Below are 26964 nucleotides of genomic sequence, written 5' to 3'. Positions count from 1 at the left end.
CACTGGCAGGTGGCATTAATGAGCACTGACAGCTGGCATTGATGGCCACTGACAGCCGGCACAACTGGGGCTACACTGATCATCAGGGCACACTGATCATCAGTGCCCTGATGATCAGTGTAGATGTCCCCTCTGAGGAATGCTGATTACCAGCTCTCCTCTCGAGCTGCCAGCGTGACAGCTCGTGAGGAGAGAAATGCCGATAACTGGCATTTCCCTATTTACACGTGATCAGCTGTGATTGGACACAGCTGAACACATGACTGAGCCGACATCTTCGGCTCTTTCCGTAGATCGGTGATCCGCTGTGTCTGAGGGACACAGCGCACCACCGATCGACACTCCCAGAGCCACTCATGCGCTGTTAGAGTGGGAGGACGTCATATGACGTCCTCCCAGAACGAGAGTGCCCGTCATTACCTTATATGGCAGGTGGGAGATGGTTAAATGTGTTTGTCCCCAAAACTCAGCCATAGTCTAACCATTTAGGTAGAACTGTGGCCAGGCTATGGGCAATCAAATAATTACATATTTCTATGGTCTCCTTTACAGAGGCAAAAAGCACCCTCTTGCAGAATCCCGCGGCAAATACACTGTGACTGGAATCCCAGGTATTTTGATCAGTGATAGCAGTTAAGGGTTTAGAACTGAATGACAAAGCCGTGGCTATAAGCAACTTTACACATAAATCAACACATCCAGTGATTACCTGTGGTTAAGGACACAGATGAATGGGGTCCAGAAGAAGACAACTGTCCCTAATTGATAGTAACCACTGAATGTGTAGATACCTGCAGGTACATGCTTACAGCAGAGGTAAGTGGCAGTTCCTGTCTGCCAGTCAATTGGTTATACAACCTGAGTAGCTGCCATTGATCAAAATACCTGGAATCCCGACCACAATTAACTGCAGTGAGTTTGCTGTAAGAATCCACAGGAGGGCACTTTTTACTGTGTGAATGAGGCCTAAAAAGCAGGACATCAGCTATAAAGCAAGCACTCACTGGCCAATGTAACTGCAATTGTTTTGGTGTTATTTATCCTCACAGTTTATAGCAAAAACACTTACTTTCATTTTCAATGGTTCAATTCATTTTGCTCCAGTCTCCTAAACTCTCATATTTTTTTTTTTAGCGCTGCACTTTCTTACATATACTACTGTAGGGGATTGTTATCTTCACCTTGTGTGCTAGATGCTCCCCAGATTTCGCCAGCGCTCACCTATATATTAGATTTTATTAGATTCTAATATAAACACATAACAAGTACACAGGAAAAGGGTTGCTGAGTGTCAACTTCAACAACCTCTGCTGTGAACTTCAAGTATTAATTGTTCCACTGTCCCTGCAGTTACAGAGTTCAGCAAGGACTTGCCTTAAAGTGATTATAAAGGATCTTTTTTTTTTTAAATAACAAACATGTTATACTTACCTGTTCTGTGCAATTGTTTTTAACAGATAGCCCCAATCCTCTTCTTCCAATCGGCACTCCTGGCCTCTCCCCCCTACCGACTGCCCACTTGCTAGGGGTGCACTTGTGTGGGCTCAATCTCAAGCTGTGTGCATCTACTGACTCTGAAACCAGGAGCTGTCAGTGACAGCTTGGTCTCCGTGCTGCGGCACCCCATATGATTAAGGCTGGTGTAGTCATGCATCAAGTGCTTATTTCTAATTATTTTTAAGCCTGTTCTGCATGGTTTTTTTTTTGTTTTTTGCATGTACAGTGTTATTGCTCATGCATGATTTATGTTGTTAAAAACTGAATATGAAAATTAAACTATGACCTATGGCAGCAGTCCTTTAATGGTGGACCGCAGTCCGCCAACGGCCCCAGCAGTCCGCAATGACAGATCTGCCACTGAGCAGGGTGGTCGTCATGGCAACATGACATCACGTGTGCACCTCGTCCTTTTCAGCTCACTGTCTCTCGGCTCCCACTCCCTGCCTGTACACAAACGTCCAGCAAGGATCCTGGCAAAGCTCCTGTCTGCCCTCAAGGTAGGGTGTAGCTTTACAGGGACACTCTGATGGACACATTGAATGTTAAGGGGCACTCTGATGGGCATTACATAAAACGTGCCGATCAGAGTGCCCCTTAACATACCATGTGCCCATCAGAGTGCCCCTTAATATAAATGTGCCCATCAGCATGCCCCTTATTTTATGTTAAGGAGCATTCTGATGGACAGATTTTATGTTAAGGGGCACTCTGATGGGCACATTTTATGTTAAGGGGCACTCTGATGGGCCCATTTTATGTTAAGGGGCACCAATGGGCACATACTGTGGAAAGGGGAACTCTGATGGGCACATGTGATTTAAATGTAAGGTGGCACTCTGATGGGAATACCTGATGTAAGATGGCAATGTGATGGGGATACCTGATGTAAAGGGGCACTCTGATGGGGACAACTGATGTAAAGGAGCACACTGACAGGTACACCCTATTCGGACCTCGGCCAGAAGAAAATTTTAGTGACCGGATCTCCTTTAATTTTAATTCAATACCCTTGACCTATGGCATATCCTAATGCATTTAATTACAGCACATTTTGTGAATTTTTATTTAATTTTACTGATGCAACACATTTTTTAAACATTTGTGTCCTAAGCAAAAATTTCCATTACAAAAAAAGTAGAGATTTACAGAAAGGAAAAGTGAATATTAGTGTCGATACCAGCAGAAAAACAGTACACAGCTTGGTTGTACATACATCTTATAATGTACCAGGGGCGGACCATGAGATGCCCCTGGTACCTTTTTCATAGGCTTTTTTGAGTTTGGGCAAGGACACAGGGGCCCCATGATCCCCTATTGCCCAGGGGCCCCATGAGTTGTCAGTCTGCCCCTGTAATGTACTGTAACATGACATAAAAATTTCCATCAGAGGCATGTTCCTGTTGTAAAACTTCAGGTGCTGAAGGGATAACTGAGATGCATCCCACCCCAAGTAAAATAACTGCAATGGTAATATACAATATGTAACTGATATGAAAATCAAATAAGAAAGGAAGAAGAATATAGCATAAACCATGTGTAAAAGTCAGCTAAGATCTTGGTAGTAGGTTTATGTAAGCATGAGGCCCCTGATGATGTCATTGATGATGAAACGTATAGGAAGGAGTAAGGCATGTGACATCATTGTGCACATGGACGTGGCGGCCATCATGTTGGTTTGAAACAACACTGGTTGGATATAGCACTGTGATATTGTGTTGTGCATTTTTATTGGTTTTTAAATGTGAGTTTATCTCTTGGATTAAATTCTATTTGCATTAATATACTACACTATGAGATGGCTTCTTTTCTTTGATCTATGCATTTTGGATTGTTGCAATCTGCCCAGTTGGAGCTGACTCATCTATTAAAAGTGGTACTATTGCGATCAAAGTTGGAAGTTGGAAGTTCTGCTGTGACAACCTATGGTGGTATTTTTTCTGCACAATTTGACTGTTCCTGATGGGTGATCAAACTATTTGGTAAGAGGCAGTTCATTTGGTGTGGCGGTGGAGGTCTATTCACCCTGTTTTTCTACTCTTGTGAACACCATCTTTCTGAATCCACCTATCGGGGACTTTCAAAGGATTATTGACTTTTTCCTCTCATCTGTACCGTCTGATTGGATTGATGTTGTTAACATAATGGACAAGCTTTATTGTTTGTTCTTTGACCTGTAGTTAGTGCTGCACTGTTATTTTATATATATTTTAAGCATGAAGTAATATCTGTAGCACACATGGCAAGAGCCAGGGGTCATTGTGCAGTCTAAGGTCAAACAATAGTAGATTCCTATGAGGAAATGTCAGCAGTCTCCAGTATAAATATAGCATAATGGGAGTTGCCACTTAGGGCATAGAGGTCAGTGTAATGACCAGAGAGCAGGTCAGGTTGACTCATCAAGTTCTAAGGAGTAGTACATCCAGCCAGACCAGATGTCATAGAATTTCTCCTGCTTGTTCTGAACATTGTATACTCATCTCTGCTTCTGTTCCCCTATCTACCTCTTTCCTTCAGTCATAGTATAGTGTAGTTCAGTGGGCTTATTTCCAAAATCTTGATATAAGGCTTTTAGCCACATTTAAATGGTGCTGGGCAACACTATATTTTTATGACTTGAGGCAAGATAGAGTATCATAGAATAAGTAATAGATGTAGGGTTTGAGCATGGTTTTCTGGATCCCTCCAAAATGTTTTAATTTTGGGGCAGTGCCACACTAAGTATTGTTTTAAAATGATGGAGGAACAGCAGCTATTTGTCTCATCATTTAAAATGGAATCTAGACTCAGCAGATCCTGCATGGCCCTGCTGGTATTAGCATTGGAACAGCTGGCAGTCATTGACACCCAGGGTCCAGCACTAAGCCCTGGAGCTGAAACAATCAGCTGCTGGGCTTTCACTGCTTCTACAGATTGCTCAAAGTAGCATGCAGTGGAAGTGAATGTACTGTAAGCACTATGCTTTTGCATTGTGTTTATGTACATCAGTACATATCTGTCAGTACAAAAACTGTTTCAGCTCTATCCAGCCTCTCCCTACACAAACAAATCATTGCTATATTGATCTATTGTTGTCTGATTACAGCCAACAATAGATTACTAGAAGTGATATTCAGCTGGAAGGGGTCTGGATATGCTCAGTGCAGAAAAGAAAATACAACAAAGAAAAGGAAACATTAAATATGTATAATAACTATAAATACACATATCCCCAGGTTGTAACAAAGATGTTGGATGATCTGGATGACATTTTCATTTACTGCGTAAACATCAAATGCTCCCATAAGTGAACGCAATGTCATTCTAATTTTTTGTGATTGCAACCTTGTGAAAAAGTTGCTATCGTTCTAATTTGTTCCCTTGACAACCTGACTTAATCTTATCTTCATGTTACACTAGCAATTTACTCAAACCACTTCATTCCTCTTGCATGAAATGTAATGTAGTGTTGAAAGAGGGGGAAAAAACTCTACTAAAGTAAAACATGTAAGTTTACTTTGAGCTTTATCATTCTACTATATTACATGAAAGTCACGCTAATGTGATATCATTTTAATCATAAGACTTTTCAGAGTTGCCAACAATTCAAAAACATTTCCAGGTGCACCTTTTTTTATTGCTGTGTGGTCAGCAAGCCATTGTAGGTGGAAAATGCACTTTAATTAGGGGAGGGACATTCATTTAACATGGGGGTGGTTTTAGAAGAGGTACTAACCTAATGTATAACTTTAAATTGAATATTACACTCTTATACTGTCCCATCCACTACTCCTTATGCAGAAAAAATAGTCCTCTCTGTTCAGGGGCGGACTGACAACTCATGGGGCCCCCAAGCAATAGGGGTTCATGGGGCCCCTGTGTCCTTTCCCAAACTCAAAAAGCCTATAAAAAAGGTACCAGGGGCTTGTCATGGAGCCCCCTACTGACACCCGGCCCTCAGGCAGTGCCCGAGTTTCCAAATGGTCAGTCCGCCCCTGTCTCAGTTGCATTGACTGGGCAGAACTGCTGCTAAAAGAGACTAATTCAAGTGAAATGGAGCAACCGTGAGCCTAGCATTGACTGGGCAGAACTGCTGCTAAAAGAGACTAATTCAAGTGAAATGGAGCAACCGTGAGCCTAGTTGGTGTTGTGGTGTGGTTATTCCATTCAGTTTGGCTCTCAAAAAAATAATGCATAATTGGTTTCAGTGGACGTAATAATAAACCCCAAACATTGATGTCAGTAGATGGAATAATAACCCTTGTCATTGTAGTCATTGGACGCAATAACAACCCCCAACATTGGTGTCTGTGAATGCGATAAAACCCGAGCATAGCCCTTGGTACTGGAGTCTGTGGATGAGATAATAACCCCCAACATTGGTATTAGTGGATGCAATAATAACCCTCAGCATTGGTGTCAGTGGGCACAATAATAACCCCCAACATTGATGTCACTGGGTGTAAAAATTTAACCCAAAGTTGGTGCCAGTGGATGCAGTAATATCCTCCAGTATTGGTGCCAGTGAATGCAATAACATCCCACAACATTGGTGTTAGTGGGCACAATAATGACACCCAGCATTGGTGTCAGGGGAAACAATGACCCTGGTGTCAGTGGATGCAATAATGACCCTGGTGTCAGTGGATGCAATAATAAACTTCTAGTTTGGTGTCAGTGGATGCATTAATAACCCCCAACACTGGTGTCAGTGAACACAGCAATAATCCCCAACTTTGGTGTCAGAAGACGCATTAATAAAAGAAGTCATTCTTGAAGAATGGAAAAAAGATACAATATGTTGCCAAATTGTTCACTCCATGTCTAGAAGACTTGGTGCTGTCCTTACAAATCATGGAGGTTATACAAAATACTAGATATAGTAGTTTTTATTGTGGGGTATATTCATTTTTGCATCAGCTAATTTGAGCAAAACTGAAGATTTTGTAATCTAAGTTATATTATTAATGTTACTTTCATGTAATGAGCTAAGCAAATGTTCTGTAAAACTCAGTTCTGTCAAAATTTTGGAAATTGTTCTTGTGTTCATTAAGATATTGATTAAAACTTTACTTTTCAATGTATCGGGGGTTCCATACGCGGGACAGGAGTTTAAGCTGAGCCTCTTTGCAGACGATGCCCTCTTGACCCTTACTAATCCTCTGACGACGCTTCCTAATTTGCAACGGGTTCTTGAGCGCTTTTCCTTGATCTCGGGTCTACGTATTAATTTGGATAAAACCGTTGCTCTCAATATTACTTTGGCTTCAGATTTGGTTTCACGCCTACAATTCCATTTCCCTTACCGGTGGGCTTCCTCTTCTCTTGAATATTTGGGCATTCGCTTGACCCCCACCTATGACTCCCTTTTTGCTGCAAATTATTATCCTTTGCTTAGCTCCTTATCTTCTCTTATGCATTCCTGGCAATTTCCGCACCTGTCTTGGATAGGACGGGTTCACTCAGTGAAAATGACCATCTTGCCGAAATTGTTATATTATTTTCGCACCCTCCCAGTGCGGGTTCCCCCTCATTTTCTTTGGTTGCTTCAGGCGAAGTTTATGCTTTTTATCTGGGCCAATAAGCATCCCAGAGTTTCTAGAAATACGCTCTTTGCTCATAGACTCCAAGGTGGTCTTGGGGTACCCAATGTAACTAAGTATTATCAGGCGAGCCAAATTGCCCCGCTGTCTATGTTGCACGCTTCCTCCGATGTTCCTCTCTGGGTCCTGCTGGAACTACCTAATTGTGCCCCTATCACACTATCGACACTTCTATGGCTTCCCCCTGCCCTGCGCCCTACAGCGCTGAGTCCGATGTTGCTCCATGGCCTACGAGTCTGGGACTCGGTACGTTACTCCAGTGGTCTGATGTCGCCTTTCTTGCCCTTGCTTCCAATCGTTAATAACCCTCTTTTCCCGCCGGGTCTAGATCACCCGAGGGCACTTTCTTGGTGGGTGGCTCATGGTTTCTCACAGGTGCAACACTTTTTGATTTTTCGGTCCTTTCCCACCTGGAATGTCCTCCGGGAGTCTCGGGATGTTCCCCCAGCGGAATTTTTTCGGTACCTTCAATTGCGGCACTGGCTGCTCTCGCTGAGGGCCACTTCTGCTTTCCCATATCAGAAATCTGCCTTTGAACGGCTTTGCCAGCAGCGTCCGGGCGCCCCGGGCCTTATCTCCCTTCTTTACGCAGCTTTGAACAGATGCTCGTCGCACACTTCTCTTTCATATGTAGTTCAGTGGGAACGCGACCTGGGAGTGGCTGTGGATCCGGAGGACTGGAATAAAGCCTGGTCACTCATAGCTAAATGTTCGTTTAATACGACCACGCTGGAAGCAGCCTATAAGGTATTGTTTCGTTGGTATTGGGTGCCGGCTCGTTTGGCCCAGGCTAACCCTGCCTGTAGTGATCGATGTTTTCGGGGTTGTGGCCATCGTGGCGATGTACTGCATATCTGGTGGTCATGCCCGAGGTTGGTTCGTTTTTGGTCTCGTGTGTTTGGCCTCCTTTTCACTTTGTTTCATCTCTCCATACGCCGGGATGCTCGGTATGCTTTGCTTCATTGCCCCATACCGGGCCTCTTGGCTCGTCAGCAGCGGTTGGCTTCCTATTTGTTTTTATCGGCCACTAGGACAATTGCCCAGGCCTGGAAGAGTCCGTTTGTACTTTTTCAGGGGGATCGTATGACTACTATGATGCTCAATGAACAGATGTCGAGTATATGCAACGACTCTCAACATAAATTTTTGAAAATATGGGAGCCGTGGTTGCAATATGCCTTTCCCACGCTCCCCCCGGCCAGTGTAGGGAGGTGATGGAGTTTTGTATTGGCGCTCATGGACCCTTGCTCTTTGGTGTGTGTTTTTTTTTTTTCTCTTTCTTTCTTCTCTGCTTTTCTTCTTTCCTTTTCTGTTTGTTTTGATGTGACAGTGGACAGCTGTCTTTAGGTGCGATAATCTGAGTTTCACTGATGTTATTGTAACCTATGTGCCATTGATAGCCCCTGCGTGGGCATACGTTTTGCCTTATTGGAATTAGAGCGTTGTCTGCTCTATTATGCATTTTCTATCGGTGCAATTGATAGCCCCTGCGTGGGCGTGTTTTGTTGCCTCTGTTTTATACTGTTTAAAATTAATAAAAATCATTGAAATACAAAAAAAAAAAAAAAATCTTACTTTTCAAAAGGGGTGTACTCATTTATGCTGAGCTCAGTATGTGGCTGCATTCTTTCTATTTATACCTAATAAAAACCAAGAAATGAAAAATATATTTATCCACATTTTATACTAAATTAAAGTAGAACTATAGGCAATTTTGTTTTTAGTTGGGATAGAGTAGGCAAGGGTCATAACCCTGGTCAGTTTATTTTTGCCATCTGTGTCCCTTTTGGGCAATCTGTCTTCACTTTATGTCCCATAGCCAAAACAGGAAGTAAACAGAAATCCCTGCAAATTAGGGAATCTCTTGGGGATTCAACGTAGTTAGTGTCCTCATTGGACAATTTCCCTGCTATTATTATCTGCGGACAATCCAAAATTTGGGATTTTCTTTACTTTCACTATCAATGATAATGGTAAACAGGACAAATAGAGAGGTTAAACCTCCATAACGTGAACACAAACGGCAATAAAAACTGACAGGTGTTCTAATCCATCTCTGCTCTGTCTAAAACTAAAAAAAAAGTTTTAGTTATAAGTTTAAAGTTTTATCAGTACCAAAACACTGACTAAAAGGTATAATGTGCACATCTGTGATGTTGCCGCAATAAAAAAAAAAATGCTCTTCGACACAAGGGGATTTAGGCCCAGGGGCCCCATGAGTTGTCAGTCCGCCCCTGACCATGAGTCACAAGAAGAATCAGTGATTAGGAGATGTCAGCTGTCACCTGTGTGCCCACCTTTACCATGAGTGACAAGAATCAGTGATCAGGAGATGTCAGCTCTGTGCCCACCTTTCCCATGAGTGACAAGAATCAGTGATCGGGAGATGTCAGCTCTGTGCCCACCTTTACCATGAGCGACAGGAATCAGTGATCGGGAGATGTCAGCTGTCACCGGTGTGCCCACCTTTCCCATGAGTGACAAGAATCAGTGATCAGGAGATGTCAGCTCTGTGCCCACCTTTCCCATGAGTGGCAAGAATCAGTGATCAGGAAATGTCAGCTCTGTGCCCACCTTTACCATGAGCAACAGGAATCCAGTGATCAGGAGATGTCAGCTGTCACCGGTGTGCCCACCTTTCCCATGAGTGACAAGAATCAGTGATCAGGAGATGTCAGCTCTGTGCCCACCTTTCCCATGAGTGGCAAGAATCAGTGATCAGGAAATGTCAGCTCTGTGCCCACCTTTACCATGAGCAACAGGAATCCAGTGATCAGGAGATGTCAGATGTCACCGATGTGCCCACCTTTCCCATGAGTGACAGGAATCAGTGATCGGGAGATGTCAGCTCTGAGCCCACCTTTCCCATGAGTGACAAGAATCAGTGATCGGGAGATGTCAGCTTTGTGCCCACCTTTACCATGAGCGACAGGAATCAGTGATTGGGAGATGTCAGCTCTGTGCCCACCTTTCCCAGGAGTGACAAGAATCAGTGATCAGGAGATGTCAGCTCTATGCCCACCTTTCCCATGAGTGGCAGGAATCAGTGATCGGGAGATGTCAGATGTCACCGGTGTGCCCACCTTTCCCTTGAGTGACAGAAATCAGTGATCGGGAGATGTCAGCTCTGTGCCCACCTTTCCCATGAGTGACAAGAATCAGTGATCAGGAGATGTCAGCTCTGTGCCCACCTTTCCCATGAGCGACAGAAATCAGTGATCGGGAGATGTCAACTCTGTGCCCACCTTTCCCATGAGTGACAAGAATCAGTGATCAGGAGATGTCAGCTCTGTGCCCACCTTTACCATGAGCGACAGGAATCAGTGATCAGGAGATGTCAGATGTCACCGATGTGCCCACCTTTCCCATGAGTGACAGGAATCAGTGATCAGATGTCAGCTGTACCCTGTGTGCCCACCTTTACCATGAGTAACAAGAATCAGTGATCAGATGTCAGATGTCACCGGTGTGCCCACCTTTCCCATGAGTGACAAGAATCAGTGATCAGGAGATGTCAGCTCTGTGTCCACCTTTCCCATGAGCGACAGGAATCAGTGATCGGGAGATGTCAGCTCTGTGCCCACCTTTCCCATGAGTGACAAGAATCAGTGATCAGGAGATGTCAGCTCTGTGCCCACCTTTACCATGAGCGACAGGAATCAGTGATCAGGAGATGTCAGATGTCACCAATGTGCCCACCTTTCCCATGAGTGACAGGAATCAGTGATCAGGAGATGTCAGCTGTACCCTGTGTGCCCACCTTTACCATGAGTAACAAGAATCAGTGATCAGGAGATGTCACCGGTGTGCCCACCTTTCCCATGAGCGACAGGAATCAGTGATCGGGAGATGTCAGCTCTGTGCCCACCTTTCCCATGAGTGACAAGAATCAGTGATCAGGAGATGTCAGCTCTGTGCCCACCTTTACCATGAGCGACAGGAATCAGTGATCAGGAGATGTCAGATGTCACCAATGTGCCCACCTTTCCCATGAGTGACAGGAATCAGTGATCAGGAGATGTCAGCTGTACCCTGTGTGCCCACCTTTACCATGAGTAACAAGAATCAGTGATCAAGAGATGTCAGCTCTGTGCCCACCTTTACCATGAGCGACAGGAATCAGTGATCGGGAGATGTCAGCTGTCACCGGTGTGCCCACCTTTCCCATGAGCGACAGGAATCAGTGATCAGGAGATGTCAGATGTCACCGGTGTGCCCACCTTTCCCATGAGTGACAGGAATCAGTGATCAGGAGATGTCAGCTGTACCCTGTGTGCCCACCTTTACCATGAGTAACAAGAATCGGTGATCGGGAGATGTCAGCTCTGTGCCCACCTTTCCCATGAGTGACAGGAATCAGTGTTCGGGAGATGTCAGCTGTCACCGGTGTGCCCACCTTTCCCATGAGTGGCAGGAATCAGTGTTCGGGAGATGTCAGCTGTCACCGGTGTGTCCACCTTTCCCATGAGTGGCAGGAATCAGTGATCGGGAGATGTCAGCTCTGTGCCCACCTTTCCCATGAGTGACAGGAATCAGTGATCAGGAGATGTCAGCTCTGTGTCCACCTTTACCATGAGTGACAGGAATCAGTGCTCAGGGGATGTCAGCTCTGTGCCCACCTTTCCCATGAGCGACAAGAATCAGTGATCAGGAGATGTCAGCTCTATGCCCACCTTTCCCATGAGCGACAGGAATCAGTGATCGGGAGATGTCAGCTCTGTGTCCACCTTTCCCATGAGTGGCAGGAATCAGTGATCAGGAGATGTCAGCTCTGTGTCCACCTTTACCATGAGTGACAGGAATCAGTGCTCAGGGGATGTCAGCTCTGTGTCCACCTTTACCATGAGTGACAGGAATCAGTGCTCAGGGGATGTCAGCTCTGTGCCCACCTTTCCCATGAGCGACAAGAATCAGTGATCAGGAGATGTCAGCTCTATGCCCACCTTTCCCATGAGCGACAGGAATCAGTGATCGGGAGATGTCAGCTCTGTGCCCACCTTTACCATGAGCGACAGGAATCAGTGATCAGGAGATGTCAGCTGTACCCTGTGTGCCCACCTTTCCCATGAGTAACAAGAATCAGTGATCAGGAGATGTCAGATGTCACCGGAGTGCCCACCTTTCCCATGAGTGACAGGAATCAGTGATCAGGAGATGTCAGCTCTGTGTCCACCTTTCCCATGAGTGGCAGGAATCAGTGATCGGGAGATGTCAGCTCTGTGCCCACCTTTCCCATGAGTGACAGGAATCAGTGATCAGGAGATGTCAGCTCTGTGTCCACCTTTACCATGAGTGACAGGAATCAGTGCTCAGGGGATGTCAGCTCTGTGCCCACCTTTCCCATGAGCGACAAGAATCAGTGATCAGGAGATGTCAGCTCTATGCCCACCTTTCCCATGAGCGACAGGAATCAGTGATCGGGAGATGTCAGCTCTGTGCCCACCTTTCCCATGAGCGACAGGAATCAGTGATCGGGAGATGTCAGCTCTGTGCCCACCTTTCCCATGAGTGACAGGAATCAGTGATCAGGAGATGTCAGCTCTGTGTCCACCTTTACCATGAGTGACAGGAATCAGTGATCAGGGGATGTCAGCTCTGTGCCCACCTTTCCCATGAGCGACAGGAATCAGTGATCGGGAGATGTCAGCTCTGTGCCCACCTTTCCCATGAGCGACAGGAATCAGTGATCGGGAGATGTCAGCTCTGTGCCCACCTTTACCATGAGTGACAGGAATCAGTGATCGAGGGATGTCAGCTGTCACCGGTGTGCCCACCTTTCCCTTGAGTGACAGAAATCAGTGATCGGGAGATGTCAGCTGTCACTGGTGTGCCCACCTTTCCCATGAGTGACAAGAATCAGTGATCAGGAGATGTCAGCTCTGTGCCCACCTTTCCCATGAGTGGCAGGAATCAGTGATCGGGAGATGTCAGCTGTACCCTGTGTGCCCACCTTTACCATGAGTATCAAGAATCAGTGATCAGGAGATGTCACCGGTGTGCCCACCTTTCCCTTGAGTGACAGAAATCAGTGATCGGGAGATGTCAGCTGTACCCTGTGTGCCCACCTTTACCATGAGTATCAAGAATCAGTGATCAGGAGATGTCACCGGTGTGCCCACCTTTCCCATGAGCGACAGGAATCAGTGATCGGGAGATGTCAGCTCTGTGCCCACCTTTACCATGAGCGACAGGAATCAGTGATCAGGAGATGTCAGATGTCACCGGTGTGCCCACCTTTCCCATGAGTGACAGGAATCAGTGTTCGGGAGATGTCAGATGTCACCGGTGTGCCCACCTTTCCCATGAGTGACAGGAATCAGTGTTCGGGAGATGTCAGCTGTCACCGGTGTGCCCACCTTTCCCATGAGTGACAAGAATCAGTGATCGGGAGATGTCAGCTCTGTGCCCACCTTTCCCATGAGTGGCAGGAATCAGTGATCAGGAGATGTCAGCTCTGTGCCCACCTTTCCCATGAGTGACAGGATTCAGTGTTCGGGAGATGTCAGCTGTCACCGGTGTGCCCACCTTTCCCATGAGTGGCAGGAATCAGTGATTAGGAGATGTCAGATATCACGGGTGTGCCCACCTTTCCCTTGAGTGACAGAAATCAGCGATCGGGAGATGTCAGCTCTGTGCCCACCTTTACCATGAGTGACAAGAATCAGTGATCAGGAGATGTCAGCTCTGTGCACACCTTTACCATGAGTGACAGGAATCAGTGATCGGGAGATGTCAGCTCTGTGCCCAACTTTCCCATGAGTGACAGGAATCAGTGATCGGGAGATGTCAGCTCTGTGCCCAACTTTCCCATGAGTGACAAGAATCAGTGATCAGGAGATGTCAGCTCTGTGCACACCTTTACCATGAGTGACAGGAATCCAGTGATCAGGAGATGTCAGATGTCACCGATGTGCCCACCTTTCCCATGAGTGACAGGAATCTGTGATCGGGAGATGTCAGCTCTGTGCCCACCTTTACCATGAGCGACAGGAATCAGTGATCAGGAGATGTCAGCTGTACCCTGTGTGCCCACCTTTCCCATGAGTAACAAGAATCAGTGATCAGGAGATGTCAGCTCTGTGCCCACCTTTACCATGAGCGACAGGAATCAGTGATCAGGAGATGTCAGATGTCACCGGAGTGCCCACCTTTCCCATGAGTGACAGGGATCAGTGATCAGGAGATGTCAGCTCTGTGCCCACCTTTCCCATGAGCGACAGGAATCAGTGATCAGGAGATGTCAGCTGTACCCTGTGTGCCCACCTTTCCCATGAGTAACAAGAATCAGTGATCAGGAGATGTCAGCTCTGTGCCCACCTTTACCATGAGCGACAGGAATCAGTGATCAGGAGATGTCAGATGTCACCGGAGTGCCCACCTTTCCCATGAGTGACAGGGATCAGTGATCAGGAGATGTCAGCTCTGTGCCCACCTTTCCCATGAGTGACAGGAATCAGTGATCGGGAGATGTCAGCTCTGTGTCCACCTTTACCATGAGTGACAGGAATCAGTGATCGGGAGATGTCAGCTCTGTGCCCACCTTTCCCATGGTGACAGGAATCAGTGATCGGGAGATGTCAGCTCTGTGCCCACCTTTCCCATGAGCGACAGGAATCAGTGATCGGGAGATGTCAGATGTCAGCTCTGTGCCCACCTTTCCCATGGTGACAGGAATCAGTGATCGGGAGATGTCACCGGTGTGCCCACCTTTCCCATGAGTGACAGGAATCAGTGATCAGGAGATGTCAGATGTCACCGGTGTGCCCACCTTTCCCATGAGTGACAGGAATCAGTGATCGGGAGATGTCAGCTCTGTGCCCACCTTTCCCATGAGCGACAGGAATCAGTGATCGGGAGATGTCACCGGTGTGCCCACCTTTCCCATGAGTGACAGGAATCAGTGATCGGGAGATGTCAGATGTCAGCTCTGTGCCCACTTTTCCCATGGTGACAGGAATCAGTGATCGGGAGATGTCAGCTCTGTGCCCACCTTTCCCATGGTGACAGGAATCAGTGATCTGGAGATGTCAGCTCTGTAAGTTTCCAGGCGATCGTGCAAGACTGGGAAAGTTGTGTGTCGTCCGAGGAAGCCCCGGGGATTTCTCTCTCCAGCAATGACAGGAACTTTCTCTTCTTACACTGGATGAACTTTGTAACAAGATAAACTGCTACTAAGAGGAAGACAGCCAGTTCCGCTTCCTTCACTGTACAGCACCGAGTATACGGGATCTGATCAGTCATCGGAGCTCCACCTGTCACCGCTGTCCTCTATTAAATACTCTGCATGACAACGTCTGACACTGCACCCCATCTGTCCTGCACCCCACCTCTGTCCTGTCCCCCATCTCTGTCCTGCACCCCTTTTCTGTCCTGTCCCCCAGCAGCATCTATCCAGTGTTCGGTGCCATCAGACTTGCCTCCCTCCCCTCTGCCCCCTCCTCTGTGTCGGTGCCTTCCCCCAGTTGTCAGGCTGTCAGTTGTCCCGCTTCCCGCCCCCGGTCATCCGTGATGGAACCTGCCCGGAGATTCACCAAGAGCCTGCTGAAGCCCGGGGTGGCCGCGGAGATCAGACAGAGCGCATCCAAGGCGGTGCGATCCGACCAGCGCAGGGTGAGTGCTGGGGGCAGCTACGGGGGCTGGAAAGTCTATGGAGGAGGGTGGGGACTGATGAGGGAGCTGTGCCGGATGAGGGCCATGGCATGAAAGAGTAGGGATACTGATGGGATTATGACAGGCAGAAAGTTGGGGGTACTGACCAGGGGCGGACAGACAACTCATGGGGCCCCCGGGCAATAGGGGATCATGGGGCCCCTGTGTCCTTGCCCAAACTCAAAAAAGCCTATGAAAAAGGTACCAGGGACATCTCATGGGGCCCCCTACTGACCCCGGGCCCTCGGGCAGTGCCTGAGTTTCCAAATGGTCAGTCCGCCCCTGGTACTGAGGAAGGTTGGGGGTACTGATGAAGGTTTTGGGGTACGTAGTGATGAGGATCATTCAGACAGAAGTGGGGAAACTCATAAAAGTTGGGGGAAGGGGGTCAGGGGCAGACTGACAACTCATGGGGCCCCCGGGCAATAGGGGATCATGGGGCCCCTGTGTCCTCACCCACACTCAAACCACACTCCAAAAAGCCTATGAAAGGTATCAGGGGCATCTCATGGAGCCCCCTACTGACCCTGGGCCCTCGGGCACTGCCCGAGAGCCCAAATGGTCAGTCCGTCCCTGGGAAGGGGGGGGGGGTGATACTGATGAAAGCTCAGAAGAAGGGGGAAGGGGGGGGGGGGGGCTGATGAGGACTATGGTAGACAAATGTTATACTGGTGAGGGCTATGAGAAAAGTTTGGAGTAGGTAATGATGAGAGCCATGACAGACAGAACTGAGGTACTAATAAGAGTGGTGACAGAAGACTGGGGGAACAGAGTAAGAATAAGGGCCATGGTACTATGGTAGACAGAAGAGGGGGTACTGTTGAGGGTTGGAGAAAATTACTGATGAGGGCTATGGTAAACAAAAGTGGAGACATTGATCAAGGTTAGGGGGGCAATGAGGAGGACTATGGTAGAATAAAAGAGGGGTACTGATAAGGGCTATGGTAGACAGAAGTGGGGGTACTGATGAAGGTTGGGGGTAGCTACTAATGAGGGCTATGGTAAACAAAAGTGGGGGTACTGATGGAGGTTGGGGGTAGGTACCGATAAAGGTTATGGTAGAGAGAGGTAGGGTTACTGATGAGAGCTATGGTAGACAGAAGTGGGGGTACTGATGAGGGCTATGGTAAACAAAAGTGGGGGTACTGATTGAGGTTGGGGGTAGGTACTGATGAAGGTTGTAGTAGACAGAGGTAGGGGTACTGATGTGAGCTATGGTAGACAGAAGTGGAGATGATGAGGAAGGGTGAGGGGGAGGGGGGGTACTAATGAGGTCTATGGTAGACAAAGGTAGAGGTGATGATGAAGTACTGATGAGGGCCATGGCAGACAGAAGTGGTGGTAGATACTGATGTGTGCGATGATAGGCAGAAGTAGGAGTACTGATGAAGGGTTAGGGGAGGGTACTGATGAGGGTCATGGCAGAAGGAAGTTGGAGTACTGATGAAGGTTAGGTGTGGGTACAGATGGGGGCTGTGGTAGACCAAAGAAGAGGTACTGATGAAGGTTATGAAAGAAGGTTGAGGGATGTAGGTAGTTATGAGGACCATGTCAGAAGGAAGTGGGGGTAATGATGAAGGTTGGGGATAGGTACTGATAATGGCTAAGGTAGACCAAAGTTGATGTACTGAGGAAGGGTGAGAGGGGCATACTGATGAGGACCATAGCAGAAGGAAGTTGGGGTACTGATGAAGGTTTGGGTGAGTACTAATGGGGACTATGGTAGATCAAAGAGGGGGTACTGATGAGAACTATGACAGAAGGTTAAGAAGGGTAAGTAGTTATAAGGAGCATGGCAAACAAGTGTGGTTACTGATAAAGGGTTTGACACAGGGGTTCATACATCACCAGCTGGCTCTGATACCAGAGACTGTCTTAGATCTGTCCCTGGAAATTTTTGTGCTTGGAAGTTTGCCTTGTTTTAAATAATGGACAGTTGTTGATTTAAGACGTCATTCTTGTTCTAAAAACAAATGATCATCTATTACCATTCTCCTGTTTGTTTTATTCTGTTATTTATCAGCAGCATTTGTGAAAATAAAAACTGCTTTGTATCTTGGATAGAGGCCTCTGAAAGCAGAACACTACAACTGTATTGTGTTCAGTTTCTATGGCTTTGAATTGCTTGGCAACTATTATAGTGTCAGTATAGTCTGCCAGAGCATGGAGCATGGCGCAAAGTTCACATTCTGTTACAATCTTTCTATATATTATGGTGAAATAAAAATGCAGATGGTCCATGAAATGTATGTTGCAATATTTCATTCCAGGAAGAAGCACTTCCACATTGAATGTAAAATTGATGCTGGTGTTCTGTATGATATATATGCCTCAGTTTGGTGGGAAAGGGAAATTGTGTGTTCTTATCAGCCTGGAGCATGTGGTGTCGTGTCAGTTTCTGCCTTGTGATTGGCTACTATGTTTGTATGTGCACTAGAACACTGCTATTAAACTAAAGTATAACTGAAGGCAAAACCTTTTTTTTTTTATAGTTTTGGATGAAATAGAGAGGGATTGGAACCCCTATCAGGTTTGTATTACTGCCTGTGCTGCTGTTAGGGAAATTCACCCTCATTATTTGTCCTTTTACCATTATCATCAAGAGTGAAAGTGAAAGAAAATGTTAAATCTTGTAATGGGCACACTATTTCTGGTGACACCCAGGTTTTCCCTTTACTTTGAAGGGATTTCCTTTCACTCCCGGTTTTGGCTATGGGACACACAGATTTCAAATAAACTGGCAGGGGTTATAAACCTCCCTTAACCCTTTTGCTGCCAGGTTCATACTCAAACAGACCTGACAGTGGGGTTTTTTACACATAATCAGGTGAAGGCAGTCGGGCAGGCACTGCCACCCGATTGCTTCCACACACTTTGGTAACAGAGCCCCCCGTGCCCCTGCCATGTATTCCAGGCTTTGCACGTCCATCTTCGAGCCCGGGTCCAACTTGGTGGAGGGGAGGAGGAGAGTGGACACGTCTGCTCTCCTCCCCTTCTTTTTTTCTGACCCAAAAAGCAACATGTATGACGTCACTTTTGGGTCACCCGGTTGCTTTTCTAGCTGGGGAAGAATGTATTGCAATGTGATCTGCATTGCAATACATTCAGTGAAGCCTAGAGGAGACATGCAGGGTCTTTTTGCTAAATGGTTAGCACTTCCGCCTGGCAGTACTAGGGTCGTTGGTTCAAATCCCAACCATGGCACCACCTGCCTGGAGTTTGCATGTTCTCCCTGTGCCTGTGTGGGTTTCCTCTGGGTACTCCGATTTCCTTCCACACTCCAAAGACATGCTGGTAGGTTAATTAGATTGTGTCTAAATTGGCCCTAATATGTGTATGTATGAATGTAAGTTATGGACCTTAGATTGTATGTCCCTTGAGGGTTAGGGACTGATGTGAATGTACAATATATATGTAAAGCACTGCGTAAATTGACAGCACTATATAAGTACTTGAAATAAATAAATACATTTTAGAACCCTGCATGTCTCATTAAAGAAAACCTGTTACCTAAAAATCATCACATGTTGAAAAACATAGTTAGGCAAAAACAATTTATTTTGTTATTGAAAAAAAATAGTTACACCCAAGCACATATTACCCCCCAAAAAAATGTGAGCCCACCCCCACATATACGCATGTATGAACATAAAAGCATGTGGCAGAGGAGCCCATACGTGAAAACGTCGCTTGCGATACACGTTACATATCGCTGCACATGCTGGAGTGAGAGCAATAATTTTACCACAAGACCTCCTCCGTAACGCTAAACTGATGATCTGTAGGTGCTTTTAAAGCATCATCTATAGAAAATATAAAGTACTGAAGTTTGGAGTGATTTCATGGGCGTGCACAAATTTAACGGATAAGTTCACCTTTGGACAAAAATAATGCACATTCTTTTGCAGATAAAAAAATGTGCATTTATTATTTTTGTCCAAAGGAGCCTGGAAAGCATTGCACCATTGATCAGTAGATTGCTGATGCCATGCAGGTCTCCTGGAGACCTGTCAGAATATCTACTGCCATACAGGCATGTACGGCCAAGCAGATATTCTGACAGGAAGCTTCAATGAACTACCACAGCACTCCACAGCGCCGTGGTAGTTCATTGAAAATTACAAGCCCACAGCCGCTAAGGACTTGCAGTTCATTCACTCATGGAAGTCCTTGAACGAATGACGAGGCCGCATGGGCAGGGGCCCGCATGGCTGTGCTGGTTTCAAATCTGACAGATAATACGGGGAAACTTCTCCCACACACCCCTAGTCCTGGCACTGCTTGCCTCTCCCACCTTATTTGCACTCGTGGGCGAGTGGAGATTTTGAGGGCTACAGGGATGGTTGGCAACTCTCCCCTGGGGGGGGCATTCAGACCACCCTTACCCCCCCTTATCTATGCCCCTGCTTGGTGCAACCTCGTCTTTTATATTTTACTAAAGATTTGGGTAATTTATTGCATTTGTTTTCCCTAAAATTCACTTTAGTGTGTAAAAGGGAAGTTTCACTTTATGTCCTCTTTCCCCTCTGCTCTAACACTCTTGGGCATTTTTTTTTGGGGGGGGGAAGCGGGGGGAGCAGGTACCTAGATTTGGTAGGTACTTACTCCCACTTCTGGTCCCCCACCCACAACCTCTTAGGACATGTCTCAGGTTCCAGGAGGCCATGGGACCATTTACACAGTGCAGCACGTCTTATCCATGCCCAGTGGGAAGCCAGTTGTGAAGCTGCAAGGAGTCACAGATGGCTTCCCACACTAAACATGCCAGCACCGGAGCCCCAAAGACTGACAAAGAATTGGCCTAAGTGAGGATGGCACTGGATCCTTGGACAGGTAGGTGTCCTTCTATTAAAAGGTCAACAGCTACAGTATTTGTAGCCACTGACTTTTAATTCTTTTTTCAAACAGGCTAAAGAAGATGTTTGTTGATCAGCATCTGTAGCTACTATCAGTGTATTCTGACAGTGGAGAGTCCTGCTATCAAATTACAATGTTCTGGTGGGGGATTCCTCCATCCACCTCGTTTGCCTTGATGGAGGAATCTGTTAAAAAAAATTTTGTTCACTCTTCTGTCTGAATAAAAAAATATAAACCATCTATGGTCAGCTTTACTCTATCCAAAATTAAAAAAAACTGTTTTGCCTTTAGTTCTACTGTAAATATAGTAAATAATGCTGTTTCACACCACCATAGTCTTCTTTGATTTCTGTGGTTGCCATCCTTGGATATATTTCAGCACTGTTTTAGCAGTCATCAGCAGAATAGCATATTGTGGTTCCTAAGATGTCAATAAGGTTTACAGCAGCTATTCTCAAGCAGGGAGGTTGCTGGGGGTTCCTTGAGCTGTAGCTGGTTGACCTCCAATTTCATGGTGTCTGCATAGTTCCAGGGCTAAAACCACTGAGCAGAGCCAGCTGCATGACACTTGCCATGTTTTTACTCTCTGTAAGAGGGGCAGTCTGACCACCACTGAAAGGAGTCATTTTTCCCACTGATCAACAATAGATTGGTTCTAGCAGGGATTCCCTGAGACCGATGGTGAAAAACTAGGATAAGACTTGTCTACAGGAAATTACAGACAGTCCACATATATGCAGATTGGATGCGGTTTAAACCGCATCCAATCCACATGACATGTGAAATAACATTGCTTCCTATCAGGGCTGCTTTTAGAAATCACGGGGCCCCATACAGGGCCACCCCCAAAAAATATAAAAGTAATATTTCCATTAAGAATGCACTAAAATCATTATTAGCAGGCAGCAGGGGGAATCAGATCTTGGACAAGGAAGGTGATCGGTGAGATGGGAGAGGTGGCAATGACAGGAACCAATTCCCTTTAACTACAGGGATTAGAGGAACCAGTTCCCTCACTGCAGCAGCTGAAAGTCAATGGGAGGAAGAGAAGGAGAAAACAGCTTTTAGCAGTTTCAGGGAGAGACACCCAAAGGATCAGGTCCTCTAAAATCCCCCCTCGCTTCACCGATCACCAAGTCTCCTGCCCATATCTGATTCCCCTGCTGCCTAGGCCCCCCTGCTGGCATGGGCCCTGTACAGGAGGGCTGGTGCTACCCCCATGTCAGCACCCCTGCTTCCTACAGTGCCGGTTCACATACGTCCAGTGCACTGGTAGTGTGGATTCAGTCCGATTTCTCAGCAGTGCCATCCGTTTTAGGTGCGAATTACATGCTCATTGACTTCATTGGGAACAGCTTCTGAACACACACAATTTCAGATTGGTTTTCTCTGCTGATCCTGATGTAAACCTGACCTGAACCTGATCTTAACCTGACCTGAACCACTGAACAACAACTGTGTCAATTAGCTGTGAAAACAGAGCTTCAATTCACTCCACACATGTGTGAATCCACACTTAGCATGTGTGCATCCAGTCCTAGCATTTTAAGTGTACCTGGGTGTCACAAGTGCTACCTGCATCCTCTCAAAGTCTATAGAGTTGTGTGTTTTACTTTTTGGGGGTGTTTTTCACTATTTACACAGCTCATAATAGTTCACACAAGGATCTCATTCTGTTAGGCCTTATATCTTATATCAGTCTGTATATGCAGTAAAGCATGCTTGGTATACTCACTGTGGAACCTAAGGGGTTAATCCTCTGCATTGTGTAAAAATACTGTTTGATCCTGTCTTCTCTGATCCTCCCCTTCTTCCAGTATCCCCTTCTTATCTTCTAATAAGACATACTGTGTGGAGTCACTCTGCACAGTCTCAGTTTGGTGTGTATTGCTAAAGAGATTTGAATTTTCTTGGGAGAGTGCATGGGATCATCACAGGGCCAATCAACACTGTCCAGACAGAGGTCAGGGGTTCTGCATCCTCCTAGAATAGAGTAAAAACTCCTCCTACATGCTTTAACCAGTGCTCTGCTGGACACAGATAGAAGTAACAAGATTGCTATATACTGCTGATGAGAAATGGTATTTAGCAGTTTATATTTAGTAAAATACTTCCATGTTGTGTGTACTGTGGGAAACCAGTTATAGTGAATGCAGGGTCCTGGGTTTAGTAATACTTTAAAATTGTGTGAAAAGCTTATAGCTGTACAAGAAGGAGCCTACAAAGAGATGTTGAAGTCAAAGAAGAAATACATACAAAGACACCGTAATTTATGAACTTGATTACAATGCCTTTGGGTCATATTTTCAGCACACAGCTTGTTCATTTTGTGTTTGGTCCTTTCTGAAAGTACTTCAGCAAATTGCAGTATAGTGCTGTATAGATATAAATAAATTACATTGTTTCATCTATGAGACCTGTTTTCTCTTTGCAATGTTCACACGAGCCCTCAATACATAACCTAGTATCTCTGGTACTTGAGGAGGTGTGTAACTGGCTTTCCCACAGGAAGTTGTGGTATAGGAGGTTGTGTGTAGTTTGCATTCGACCTTCAGAATAAATATAGTCAAGAAGGATGGTAAGGTATGCACTAAGCTCTTACACTTTATGCAGCCTATCAGTACCAGCATTTCAGTGCTCCTTGGTTCTATACATTCTTTCTGACTCAGATACAAGTTAGTGTCTGACCTTGCTTGCCCTGTGTGTGTGTGCACAAGATGTAGTATTCATGATCAGGTAGGGTTAGGAATTAATATTGTGAGATCTGCTCCCCCATTCCCTTGAAAGCATACCAGAAGTCACATGAATATACTAAATTGTCTTTATTGTAGAATTGCCTAAAGATCATTTCACCATACTATAGAAAACATTTGACATTCATGACAAAGTAAGGCCTCATGCACACTGCTACTCCTACATGTGAGTTCAGGAGCATTTGGCATTTTTTTTACGTAGGCCCCTGAACTCAACCCAATAACAGCCTATGAGGTTGATTTACTAAAGGAAAATAGACTATGCACTTTGGAAAGCAAGTGCAGTAGCTCCAGAGGTAAAGCTTCACTTTGCAAAAAATACCCAATCACAGGCAAGGAAAATAAAAAAAAATGAATTTTTGCTTTGCACATGATTGGATGATGGAAGTCAACAGAGCTTCTGTTAATTTACTAAGCTCTGGAGCAATTGCACTTGCAGAGTGCAACTGCACTTTGCAAAGTGCACAGTCTATTTGCCTTTAGTCAATCAACCCCTATGTGCCCATGCCCGCTTAGGCATTTATCAGAGTTCAACAGCAGCAGAGTTTAGGGGCAGTTAAACTCCCCTCTCCTAAACGCAGACAAATCGCATACAGGAAGTGGAACATTTTGGCCAAAAAAATAACTAAATGCGGCAAAAGCATGCGTAAATGTGCCTAAGCGCTAACCACGTTTAGTGCTTGTAAGTTTATTCATTTCAATGGCAAGTACTCTGGCCAATGAAATGAATATATGTCCAAGTGCTCAACTCGGCCTAATGCGGTACCGCGTTTACATGCATTTTTGCTGCGTTCAGCGTTTTTCTGCTGCCAGTAGAAAAACATTTCAGTGCATATCAAGCCTAACATGGTCTCTTTAAATTCCATATCCAGCCCACTTATACTTACCTTCTCAGTTCTTCCCTAGAGCTTCTTCCTCTATATCAGGGGTGGGCAAACTTTTTGACTTGAGGGCCACAATGGGTTCATATATTGGACCCGGGGGCCGGACCAAGAGTAGATGAGTGATGTGTATGTGTCATCCATAGTAAGTATAGTAATATTCCCCCATAGTAAGCATAGTAATTAATCCCCCATATAGTAATTCATCCCTCATAGTAATTCATCCCCCATATAGTAATTCATCCCCCATATAGTAATTCATCCCCCATAGTAATTCATCCCCCATAGTAATTCATCCCCCATATAGTAATTCATCCCCCATATAGTAATTCATCCCCCATAGTAATTCATCCCCCATAGTAATTAATCCCCCATAGTAATTCATCCCCCCTATAGTAATTCATTCCCCATAGTAAGTCCCCAAGTCCCCCCTGTGTCAATTCACTTACCTTTGCTCCGCGCGTTCCTCTCGCCGTGTTCCTGCGCCGTTCCGGTCTTCAGGGCGGACTGTGAGAGAAGCCTCGCTCCCCTCACGTTCCTCACGCTGCCCCGCCTACACACATTCTGACAGCCGATGTTTGCCTAGCTCCGCGGGCCGGATTAAAATGTCCGTCGGCCGTAGTTTGCCCATTGCTGCTCTATATTCACCACCAATATACCCTGTTTAAAAGAGAAGTATGGTATTTGTTATTTTTTTAAATCATACCTAGGTGGATGCACCATTGGTCCAATGATGCATCTGACCAACGCCGGCTCTAAGTGTGAGAACTCAGCGATCACATGACTGCTGATCTTTGATTTCTCACACCCGCACTGAGCAGAGAGCGGTGACTTTCAGTCTCACTGGAGAGCTAGGAGGTGCAGGGAGCGGGTGGCTCAGACTCTCAGAAGATCACCACTCTGGGGTGGATCCCGACTTTAAAGTTGGGATCTTTCCTCAGCCTGGACCAGCTGAGTGACAACCCGTCAGCTGAAAATGGTCACAGGAGTGCAGAACGAACTACACTCCTGTTATCAACAGGAGAACTACTGCCGAAAGAGTATTGGCTGTACTTCTCCTTTAAACTCCAAGTCTTATAGTGTTGGAAAGTACACAGGGGCAAAAACGTTAATTCTCCCTCCATCATGAGACAGGGTTCAGGCCTAGTAAATGGTTGCTAGGCCCAAACCCTAAATCATGGTAGAAGAGCACTTGCCTCCTTTCCTGGAAACACTTGGTATTTTACAGTGGTTGTATCAGGGGAGCTCTGTAAAGGTGAGTATAACTGGTTCGGGGTGAGATTTTATTCACCTTTGTTACTGCTACAACAGTAACATGTTACATATTACACCCTAACTATGGATGTAACATGCAACATTTTACAAAAGGTGAACTTATCCTTTAAGGAGACCCTGTCAAGATGATGAGGTCTATTTAAGCACCCATAGGGTCTGGTGTGGAAATTTCAACCTACCTTCTAGGTCAACAGTCTGATGCCTCCGACTTGTTTGCCTCATTGGCCAGTAAGGCTACCAATCACGGTGGTAGGTCATTAGTGATGCTGAGGAGGCTGGAGAGACAAGATAAGGCCGACAACTAAGATCGCTGTTTACAATTTGTATTCCTGAGTGGCCTGAGATGTGGGACATCCAGGGCTCTGAATGGGAAAAATGAAGAAAGAAGACCTCTGGAAATACCTGCCGTTTTATTGCAGAAGCAATTTAGCATGGTAAATATTGGTAACAATAGCAGGTAAACAGTGAAAAGTGTACTGAAGCAAAGCCTCCAGGCTTCCTGTGCCCCTTTGCAGGGGAGACGGTGGGTTGCACTGTGTATGCACTCTGTATGTAATGTTGCTGAACTTCAGTGTTTACCACATGGCTTTCCAAGGCAGTGAAGCTGAAAGCCTTGAATGTTGTCACGTAAAATCGAGCATATCTCCTTCTTTCACTGAAGTCAGTGCAGTGAGATGCCTAAGGCTTCAAATCTGCTTGCATGGAGGGGGTCACAGGGAATACAGCATGTTCCACAGTATACAGTGCCGTAGTCACTACGTGCACCTTATTTTTATAACTGACAGGTCCTCTCTAAGTTTAGTGCATGGCCAAACATAAGTCCTCATGCACACGGGACGTTTTTACAGCTGCTGTTTTTGGCTTTTGACGGTTTTTTCTACAGCCAGTAAACTCCCCAGCATCTTATCCTATGTGTCCATGCAAACATAGACTGTAATCAGCGTTTTCTGGCAGGGGCGTTTTTTGGCTGGAAAAAAACTAGGAACTAGTGGGTTTCTAGAGGAGTTTTTTTAGCTGTAAAAATGCTCTAATGCTGAAAACTGTGGCAAAACGTGGTAAAACACTGTAAATTGCAGCAAACCAGCATTTGTGGACTTTTTTTGACAAAACAAACCCCACAAACACAAAAAAAAATCCTGCAAAGCGCCACTAAACGCTAATAAAAAAATGCTAAAAAATGCTGAAAAACTCACGTTTTTAATGTGACTTTACACAGCTAATGTTACCAGCATTATTAAAACACCCAGTGTGCATGGGGCCTTCAACAGCACATGCAGTATCTGATATAGAGTCTTCAAAACTAAGTACAATTAATATCCTTGGGAGTTTTATCAGTATTTGAAGGGCAAGTTCCCACGTCACCATAACCATTCCCTTGTGCATAATTCACCAGAACACAGATCTACTGCATGTGTGAAAGAAATAATAGAAGAATTTCAAAAATGTTCTCACTGAGGTTAAAGTATTGTG

General features: G+C 45.7%; 1 protein-coding gene across 1 annotated transcript in view; it reads left to right on the top strand.

Annotated features, from left to right (window-relative positions):
* The first annotated feature begins 15338 nt into the window (after positions 1-15338).
* The window catches only part of DOCK10 (dedicator of cytokinesis 10), a 385846-nt gene continuing 374220 nt past the window's right edge, over positions 15339-26964 (top strand). The window contains exon 1 of the mRNA XM_089672577.1: positions 15339-15689. Coding sequence (XP_089528703.1) covers positions 15588-15689 — 102 coding nt within the window. The 5' untranslated portion in view covers positions 15339-15587. The remainder of the gene's footprint in view (positions 15690-26964) is intronic.

This window comes from Staurois parvus, unplaced genomic scaffold (assembly GCF_062004578.1).
Source record: "Staurois parvus isolate SC_StPar_1 unplaced genomic scaffold, SC_StPar_1.0 ptg000131l, whole genome shotgun sequence".
Taxonomy (NCBI): domain Eukaryota; kingdom Metazoa; phylum Chordata; class Amphibia; order Anura; family Ranidae; genus Staurois; species Staurois parvus.
This window is presented reverse-complemented; position numbering and strand designations above follow the sequence as displayed.